The sequence below is a fragment of the Xyrauchen texanus genome, chromosome 7 (genome assembly GCF_025860055.1).
Source record: "Xyrauchen texanus isolate HMW12.3.18 chromosome 7, RBS_HiC_50CHRs, whole genome shotgun sequence".
In the NCBI taxonomy this organism is placed as follows: domain Eukaryota; kingdom Metazoa; phylum Chordata; class Actinopteri; order Cypriniformes; family Catostomidae; genus Xyrauchen; species Xyrauchen texanus.
Genome location: NC_068282.1, coordinates 50,745,677 through 50,755,676, shown reverse-complemented (window position 1 = coordinate 50,755,676; position 10,000 = coordinate 50,745,677). Strand labels below are relative to the sequence as shown.

Genomic DNA, 10,000 nt, shown 5'->3' with positions numbered 1-10,000 from the left:
TACTATAGTAACCATGGTTCTTTTCATAATCATTGGCTCTGAGGTCATATATGTGTGTGTTTATTACAATCGGATTACAGATAAACATTTACTCCTTTATTAATTTTAATTTTTTTTTACATTTTAGAAGTTATAAATTGCTCTTTGTGAGAGTAGTTCTCTAACAATTGATTTTAAAAAGTCATTAGTAGTGTTGTCATGGAGATTCATTGTCAAATGGTGTAGAAACCCTCGTTATTACAAAACATAATTATAGAAGTTCTTTATAGTGGGCTAACCATCAGTGTATTAGTTAAATGTCTACAAAAGATTGTATTAACAATTCTTTTTTTTTCAGGTCGTGGCGTGTTTGCATTGGCCCCTTTTAATAAAGGAGATTTCGTTGTTGAATATAGGGGGGAAATGATTGCTTTAATTGACTCTGAACGCAGAGGAGAGGTCAATAACAATACTGTCTTTATGTTTGACTTCATCCGGCAAAACAAGGAGTGGTGGTAAGTTTTTAAAATCGTTTAATAATTTTTAGATTTACATGTAAAAAGAAAATCTATTTTCTCTGTGATCATGTCCTAATTTGTGTCTTGTTATGGTTTGTTAGGCTAAACGTTCATAAAAAGTTAATGTTTTGTTTTTAAGCATTGATGCACGTCATGAGAACACCACCCTTGGCCGGCTAGTCAATGATGACAACGTGAACCCAAATTGTACAATGAAAAGATTATTGTCGAGGAAAATCCCGTTTGTGCCTTTTTGCATCAAGAGATATCATTCCTGGAGAAGAAATAACATATGAATATGGAGGCAGTGCCTGGCCTTGGAGAAAGGTTTGGCAAAATTTGACACATTTTGTAATTTTACACATTACAGTTAGGCTATTTAAGACCCTTTTGTTTTGGAAGGGTAGAGTGAAGAGACATTTTTAATAATAATAATGTTTTATTTATAAAGCACCTTTCCCAAGCTCAAGGCCTTTACGATCTTTTAAGATTTGCATTGCAATGTTTAGGCTATATGAGCAGGAAGTGTCAAAACAATAATGAAGTCTCTCTCTTAAGTGCAAGTCTGGATATTCATAAATAATTGTACATTTACAGCCCAATGAAAAAACTGTAAATCTATCCCTCAGTCTCATTAACATGAATGTCTTCAATCAAATACTACTGTCTGCCTATCAGTGTCTATCTCTCTCTTTCAGTCTATCTGTTTATCTATCTATCTAGTCTTGACTTGAGTAAGTCTTACACACGGTTTCTTGTGTAACGTACTTTGTGGGGACCTGTAGTGTGTTAGGAAAGCTATATAAACCCCTATTTGTTAAATACACACACTTCAGGTTTAGCGTAGTGGGGACCTTGTCTGATAAGTGATGATTTTTAAATAACTTTATTATAGCCTTCGTGCAAGGATGATGACAACATGACCGCCATAAAGAACTGCTCTGGGGGTTCTGTAACTACTGCAGGCAAAGCAACAGCAAAAGTTGCGAACAGCTTCCGACAACTGTATCAGACCCGATGACCCGAATACATTTCTTCAACAGCCCGGCGAACACTGGAGGAAGCCAAGTGGAAATCCCCACATTTGCTCCCTTTCACTGAAGATGTTAAACGTCTTCATGTGTATCTTGATGAGCTAGAGAAAATTTACCGCAAACACTTGTCAACACAGCCATCATCTCAGCATTGGTTAAAACTGGCCAAGGTTACATTAACTCACATACATTCACAAATGCCTTTGACCACATACACCTCCAGCAACCAATCAGACGCTCATCCGGATATTAGCATGGCCCTTACAGAGTTGGAAAATAAACTGTGTCAATACTTCAAGCCTATAGAGATCAGAGGCAAAAGAGGCAGAAAGGTTCCAGTACTTGTTACTCCTTCAATGCAAGAGTCGATCAGCCTGCTAATTAAAAACCGGAGTAGGTGTGGAGTACTGAATGAGAACCCTTTTCTCTTTGCACGTCCGTCTACAATGACCTTTTTCAGAGGCTCTGACTGCATCCGTGAATTTGCAGGTGCATGCAGTGCTAAAAATCCTCAAACTTTAACTTCCACAAAGTTGAGGAAACGGATTGGTAACCTCAACAGATTAGTTCTCAATCTGAGCAACACAGAGCTCGATCAGCTGGCTGACTTCCTAGGCCATGACATTAGAGTACATCGTCAGTGTTACCGGTTACCTGAGGGTACCCTTCAGCTGGCCAAAATGAGCAAAATTCTTCTGGCCCTCAAAAAAGGACGCTTGGCAGACTTCAAGGAAAGAAGTCTTGATGAAATCAACATTGATCCAGAAGGTACTATACACTGTTAGTTTTAGTTTTTTTCCTTTGTCTGAACTTTATTAATTTAGAGAAATTAGTTTAGTTTTTTTTATTATGCTTTAATAGTTTACATACATTGTAATATAGGGTTTTTGGGAATGCTTTTGGGAATGCTTTGGAATCACATACATGTTTTACCTTGTGTTTTAAATGATGAATTTCTGTGTTTTCTACCTTTTAGCGAAAGTTACAGTGGACAGTGATTTAGAGGAGTCTACTTCCAATCTGAAAGGTTTGTTCCATTTGTTTTTGCCTAATACTAAATTATGTTGTTTCTAGGGATGGAAAATTGGTTTGAAATATGTGTGGATTATCTTTTTATTACTTTCTGCTCTGACTACATTCACAAATTATTTTAGCATGTTGCTTAGCCATTTCCAGTTTAGTTTTTTCCTCGTGTTTTGCGCATGAGCCCGCACACGCAACAACACTGTTGCCAGCTCCTATTCATTGAAAGTAGCTAAAGCCTGCTCAAAGTCGCTAGATGGCAGCATACATGCTAATTAGCATAATCGTGACGTAATTGTGTAGTATTTGCGTTCTGTTTAGTGTCAGCCTTTTACATTAAGACTACATGTTAACCAGCTCTCCCTTCCAAGCTGTTAATCTGCACTAAAATCCTGATTTATAATCGATGTCTTCTGACAGAATCACCATACACATAAAGTGATTTTGGCTATATTCAGGTTAGAAGCAACAGAATATCTGTTTTAACTGAATGCGCTGCTCCTCTCAGCAACTCGCTGAACAGAGCAGATGCAGAGAGATATGTGTACGCATCGGAAAGCATGACCTCATGCTTGTGTGGCAGTACCGGCGAGTTTTGGAAACTAGATGAGTTTTGTCCAAGAAGTCGCTAGTTTTGTCGCTTTTTTGGATAAAGTCACTAAAGGGATCTGAAAAGGTACTAAATCTAGTGACAAAGTCGCTAAGTTGGCAATACTGCCTCAACTACATTTCCGTAAGTATAATTAGCGTGTCATATGATGTTTAAACTGGCCATGCAATGAAATAAACAGTTTATACACACTTGCTACTGACACACCCCAAAGTGGAGGCATTTTAACTTTCTCAGCCACTCTGAGTGGACGATAAGCTACGACCATTAATTAATTGATTAATCGTTAGCATCCCTAGTTCTAAGGTAAAAGTAATGCTTAATTGACATCATGCTTTCAGTTAAGCAAACATCTGAAGTCCATGCAGGTGCGCATATACATTAGAGATGTGCATCTCCATAACTGAGGCAGATGCGATGCGCATCTCGATGCATAGCCAACGATAAGATACATATGAAGCAGCTTGCGATGCAATTCACCCCTATTGCGATGCAGTGCGATCCGTTTTTGATATGATTGCATTGATGCTATGCAATTCAATATTGTACCGATAGTTCGCTTTTATTTCTTTGGTTCAGACAGACAGCAAATCATAAATGAACATAAGCATAATCAGAAGACATTACAATAAAGCTCACACAGCTGATGTTATTTTTCTTTTAACATGTAAACTAACATGCTTTAGTTATATAACATGTTATAGTTACATGCTATTTTTTTATCATGTTTATTATTATAATTGTTAGCTTTCTTATTTTATTTTCAAAAGGTAGACTTTTTTACCCATTTCAATAAAAATTTCAGTTTAAAATTTCAGTTATAATAAAGTGTTTGCTCAACCAAAAAAAAACCTTCTGTTTTCACTCCTGTTAAGGGTCTTTGTCTTCTGATAATATTAATTGTGTAATGCCGTGATATTTTCTGTGACTGTTATCGTACCGTGAAAATCTACAACCCTAAAGGGAACGCCCCCTCAAGTCGGAATTCTGACTCGGAAACTCCGAGGGACTGCAACAAACCCGACTTGAGAATACAATATGGCTGCTCAGCGCATTAACAGTTGGTGAAACAGTATGAATGTATTGTTTATTAGCACTTCTGTGTGTCTGTGTCTCAAACTCACTCATGAACGTAGTAATATCCAACCTCTATACCGCATGATACTTCGGCATTATCTGTGCAAAATACCACCTTTTTATGTGTTTATCGACTGGTATGGCTATTTGCCTTGACACGTCCATCTTAGTTGTCCGACTTTAGTACCATTGTGTACTGTAACGCAGTCAATTTGGGTATGACATCATTCCCAGGTCCTACATCCGATTTCCGAGCTAAAGAGATGCAGCATTATTACCATTACCCAACTTACATGTGACAGTGGTGTTTGTCAACTTTTCTCCTGACTAAAATAATGGCTATATTTTCTGGCTGCTAAATGATGTAGGCTTTTCCATATTCTGACTAAGATAGCTTGCTGCAATAGTGACGTCACATGCATGCACAACAACGATTACAAATAGGGATGATTGGATTGTTGGTTTTGAAATCGGGAGCAATTGTGACAAAAAGTAATATTACTGAAATGTTATTAGTAATTAGCTGCACTACTAGTTACTAGGCAAAGTAATTTTTACTGTAATGCATTGCAAGTAAACTCAGTAAAAGTAATGAATTACTGCCCGAACACTTCCCCATCTGTTGGAAGTAAATTTAAATTACGGATTAAAAAAACATTACAAAAGCCTCTATCCACTAAAGCAGTGTTTCTTAACTCCGGTCCTCAGGACACACCTCCCAGACTAATTTAGATGACTCTAATTAAAGCACTATGAAGTTGATTAGTTGAATCAGGTGTTTTAAATAGTGAGACGTCTAAAACACCTAAACATTTTGAGTGGTGGGTCCCCAGGAACACTGCACTTTGTGTTCTTGAGATGACTGTTATTTTGGTTGCACATAAAACAGCACTAATAAATAAAGAAAAACAGATGAGGGATATTTTCATATGTCAGTTTAATGCTAAGATTTGTTAACACTCAGACTGGCTTAATTCTTACTTTCAGATTGCACTACAGAATCACCACCACAGCACACTGTATGTGAAGACAGCACACTTCCAGAAGACCAAGTGTCCAAAAAAAAGAGAGGTATGTTCATTTTAATTACGACTGACTGATGGCTGAAATGTTCTCCGGTTTCAGGTTTCTATTTACAACATGGTTTTTTAAGGATGAGTATTGAATATTCTAGCTAGGAATGTGCCGAGCTGAAGGATCAGTATTTATTTACTGATCGGCATAAGCTATCCTAAGCTTGAGCCTTTTTTACACAAGCCATCACACTGGTGTCATATAGTAGGTGGCAGAAAATGCAACTTCAAGTGGGTTTGCAAACCATCATTGAAAGGAAAAGGAAAAGAAGTTGAAACGTGTGTGACGCATGATAACCAATGAGGTCTGTTCTAGCGTGTCACATGCATAATAAAGCTTTTTTGTTTACCATATTTGATTAGTGTTGACAAAAGTACCGGTACTTCCGTACCAAGTCGATACTAAAATAAAAAAGATGTAAGGATACCAGTGTTTCTGCAGTACCGTTAGTATAAAACAGCAAATATATCCGGTACAGCGCACAGTATGACTGACACAGGCTTATTATTAAAATGCTCATAGGCTTATTTTGAATGCGTGCTCTGTTATTTCTTATACACTGAAATGACCAATTAATCAAATTAAAATCATGACATGCACTAGTGTGATTTTATTAAACCGCTAAAGGCTGCAATCTTACTGTGGAAGAATAACATCTAGATGCCTGAAATTGAACTTAATAGTAAAAATATTTATTCTCTGTAATAATAATAATTAAAGTATCACAAGCAAGACATCTGTTGATTTAAAAGTTTGGCAAAAAAAATGTGATAACATGTTGAAATGTTCACTTGTTAAAATTAAGAATTTATTGATTAGACAACATTTTGTTGATGAAATTAAATTAAACTTTAAAAAATGTTCTGGAAAATAATAATTATTAAACTAAGTTTTAAAATAATACAAAAAAACTAAACTGGTGTGTTCAATAGCACATTATAATATTAGCATATTTTTGAACCGTGAAATGTAACTGGTATCGGTACCGAATACTGAAGTTTTGGTACCGTGACATTATATTTGATACGCACTCTTTAAATAATCACTCAAAAGTTGTTTATTTACTGTTCAGGGCACAAAATACTTGATTGGGACATCCCTATTTCTAACCAAAAGCCATACATGTATGTTTTACAATGAAATGGCAAGATTTAAACGGTCTAAAGTCTCATATGTTTGTTTCACTGCTGTTTGTGAAGTCATGTAAACATTTGTGCTGAAAAATCTACTAGAGTTAAGTTTTAAATTTGTGAATGTAATTATATATAATTGCAGTAAAGCAATTCAGCTCTCAGCTTGTGTAACAGCAAATTTAAATGTAATTTCTATTAATTGACATTGACAATACCGAGTTTGTTAAAGTTGTGCAGCTCTACTGGAGTGTGTTTTTTTATTATATATATATATATATATACACACTCACCTAAAGGATTATTAGGAACACCTGTTCAATTTCTCATTAATGCAATTATCTAATCAACCAATCACATGGCAGTTGCTTCAATGCATTTAGGGGTGTGGTCCTGGTCAAGACAATCTCCTGAACTCCAAACTGAATGTCAGAATGGGAAAGAAAGGTGATTTAAGCAATTTTGAGCATGGCATGGTTGTTGGTGCCAGACGGGCGGTCTGAGTATTTCACAATCTGCTCAGTTACTGGGATTTTCACGCACAACCATTTCTAGGGTTTACAAAGAATGGTGTGAAAAGGAAAAACATCCAGTATGCGGCAGTCCTGTGGGCTGAAAATGCCTTGTTGATGCTAGAGGTCAGAGGAGAATGGGCCGACTGATTCAAGCTGATAGAAGAGCAACTTTGCCTGAAATAACCACTCGTTACAACCGAGGTATGCAGCAAAGCATTTGTGAAGCCACAACACGCACAACCTTGAGGCGGATGGGCTACAACAGCAGAAGACCCCACCGGGTACCACTCATCTCCACTACAAATAGGAAAAAGAGGCTACAATTTGCAAGAGCTCACCAAAATTGGACAGTTGAAGACTGGAAAAATGTTGCCTGGTCTGATGAGTCTCGATTTCTGTTGAGACATTCAGATGGTAGAGTCAGAATTTGGCGTAAACAGAATGAGAACATGGATCCATCATGCCTTGTTACCACTGTGCAGGCTGGTGGTGGTGGTGTAATGGTGTGGGGGATGTTTTCTTGGCACACTTTAGGCCCCTTAGTGCCAATTGGGCATCGTTTAAATGCCACGGCCTACCTGAGCATTGTTTCTGACCATGTCCATCCCTTTATGGCCACCATGTACCCATCCTCTGATGGCTACTTCCAGCAGGATAATGCACCATATCACAAAGCTCGAATCATTTCAAATTGGTTTCTTGAACATGACAATGAGTTCACTGTACTAAAATGGCCCCCACAGTCACCAGATCTCAACCCAATAGAGCATCTTTGGGATGTGGTGGAACGGGAGCTTCGTGCCCTGGATGTGCATCCCACAAATCTCCATCAACTGCAAAATGCTATCCTATCAATATGGGCCAACATTTCTAAAGAATGCTTTCAGCACCTTGTTGAATCAATGCCACGTAGAATTAAGGCAGTTCTGAAGGCGAAAGGGGGTCAAACACAGTATTAGTATGTGTTCCTAATAATCCTTTAGGTGAGTGTATGTGTGTGTATATATATATTAGGCTATTTTAACCTTGTTTATTGAAAACCATTTGGTGTGAATGAACTAGGTGTATTTATGGAAGTTTGGGCTTGCAGTTTGCTTTCCATGTCAATGCTTTGCATGCATCATTGGAAAAACCTTGAGATGGAGAACTCAATTGCATCTAAATTGTGAAGATAATACAAACATAAGTTTCACCAAATATTTATGTGAAATGAAAAGTGAAACTACTATAAAGAAATGAGAAAATGGGTGAAATTAAAGAAGCACAACACTATTTGAATCTGCACACATTCAGGGTGCTTATAAATTGTCAAGTCTCATGATCCTTCAGCTGCAATCAAGATGGCAGGAACAATAAAGTTGCATTTGGGTAAACAATGTAAAATTAGAGTACAGTTCTGTAGCAATAGAACTAGTGCTTCAAGTTAACAGCACTGGTTGATGCATTGTAATGCAAGTGTTTCTCACTAGTGAAATGCTAAGATAAATGCTTGATGTACACTTTCCCCCCCAGGTCACATTAAGAGGACAGCCTGGAGCAAACACGAAATACATGCTGTGAAGAAGCACATGATCAAATTCATTAGGAACCGGAAAGTTCCAGGAAAGGCAGACTGCTTAAGGTGTATGGAAGCTGAACCATTTGCTCTTAAAAATAGAGAGTGGTCAGCTCTGAAGTTTTATATTAAAAATCGTATCTCCGCTCTGCAAAGAAAAGATGTAGCACGTTAATCTTGACACCATGTTTTTGAGTACCCTTCATAGCGGCCGCTGAACCTGGGGATAAGGACAGACAAGGCGAGAGAAAAGCAGACTGAAGGAAGAGGAGAGAGAGGAGAGAGGAAAAAATCTTGGTTCGGTTCTCAGACACACTGCCACTAAGTCCTCCACCAGCCGAGAGGCCCTCACTCGTGGTGCCATGCGATTGTACTGGATGCTCCTCGGTGGACAGCTCGATACTCCTCGGACAGCCATTGGCAGTCTCCACTCCTCATGCTGCCCGACCTCATCAGCAACGAGGACACTCCGACAGCGTGTCCCTCCTTTTTGGCACCAGTGTAACGAAGTTAAAGCTCAGGGAAGGAGGCGGCCTGAACCGGTGAACGTTTAACACAAAACTCTAATCCAAAAATAAACAAAGACAAAATAAAAGTAAAGTGGCAGTTGTCTGTGAAGGGGTGCCACTATACTTTATTTTTGTGTATGGTTATTTTATAATTAAAGTATGTTTCAACATTCACCGGTTCCCGCCGCCTCTTTCCCTGAACTACTAACCTTGTTCCATTGGTGTCGAAAACCCGGGAGGAAGGAGGGACAGTGTCGGAGAGTCCTCACTGCTGATGAGGTCGGGCAGCATGAGGTTGTGGCGACTGCCTGTGGCTGTCTGAGGCGGTGGTGCTAGAGCGATTGAACAACAGGTGGGATGGAGAGCTCGCTGCCATGCTCCTGGGTCAAGGAGGGGTGGCTGCCATCCGTGAGGGGACGGAGGAGTTGCAGCCGTTCGCCGGAGGTCAGACCTTCTGCCGTCCGCCATGATGGGGAAGAGCAGGCAGACTGATGGAACGGGGAGCTCGCTGCCAGGTGCCATAATGGAGGAGCCATCGCCGGCTGCCAGGAGGCAGAGTAGTATCGAGCTGCCACGGAGGAGCATCCAGTACCATTGCATGGCACCACGAGTGAGGGCCTCTCGGCTGGTGGAGGACTGAGTGGCAGTATGTCAGGGAACCGAACCAATAATTTTTTTTCTCTCGTCTCTCTCTCTCCTCTTCCTTCAGTCTGCTTTTCTCTCGCCTTGTCTGTCCTTATCCCCAGGTTCTACGGTCGCTGTGACTGGCCCCCCCCCCCGGGGGGTGGGGGAGTAGAGCGCAGTCTCATGTTATGTTGTTGTTTTTGTGTGTTTTTTTTTTTTTACAAAACTTTTTGCAGTACAAACATTTAATGTTGTTGCTTTGTATGAAATAGAACACCATCCGAATCTATAAATAAAGTGTTTACTGTTTGGAGCTCCTATTCTGTTTAAAGTAGATTCTCTTTTCACAAAC

General features: G+C 39.1%; 2 protein-coding genes and 1 long non-coding RNA gene across 3 annotated transcripts in view; 2 read left to right on the top strand and 1 right to left on the bottom strand.

The window, feature by feature from the left end:
- The window catches only part of LOC127646350 (uncharacterized), a 136,369-nt gene that overhangs the window by 52,592 nt on the left and 73,777 nt on the right, over positions 1-10,000 (top strand). The gene's annotated exons all lie outside the window — the stretch shown is intronic.
- The window catches only part of c1qtnf6b (C1q and TNF related 6b), a 25,568-nt gene that overhangs the window by 6,771 nt on the left and 8,797 nt on the right, over positions 1-10,000 (bottom strand). The window lies entirely within an intron of this gene.
- LOC127646332 (uncharacterized) lies at positions 748-8,743 on the top strand. The gene is made up of 5 exons (XM_052129886.1): positions 748-824; positions 1,393-2,299; positions 2,508-2,558; positions 5,229-5,312; positions 8,473-8,743. The coding sequence occupies exons 2-5, from the start codon at positions 1,729-1,731 to the stop codon at positions 8,688-8,690; spliced, it is 924 nt and encodes a 307-aa protein (XP_051985846.1). The 5' UTR covers positions 748-824; positions 1,393-1,728; the 3' UTR covers positions 8,691-8,743.

Excerpts from the sequence above, each read along its gene's own strand:
- LOC127646332 (XM_052129886.1), top strand. The coding sequence starts at position 1,729 with ATGCCTTTGACCACATACACCTCCAGCAACCAATCAGACGCTCATCCG. Across the intron at positions 2,300-2,507 it reads AATCAACATTGATCCAGAAG|CGAAAGTTACAGTGGACAGT; the intron begins GTACTATACACT and ends TCTACCTTTTAG. Across the intron at positions 5,313-8,472 it reads AGTGTCCAAAAAAAAGAGAG|GTCACATTAAGAGGACAGCC; the intron begins GTATGTTCATTT and ends TTTCCCCCCCAG.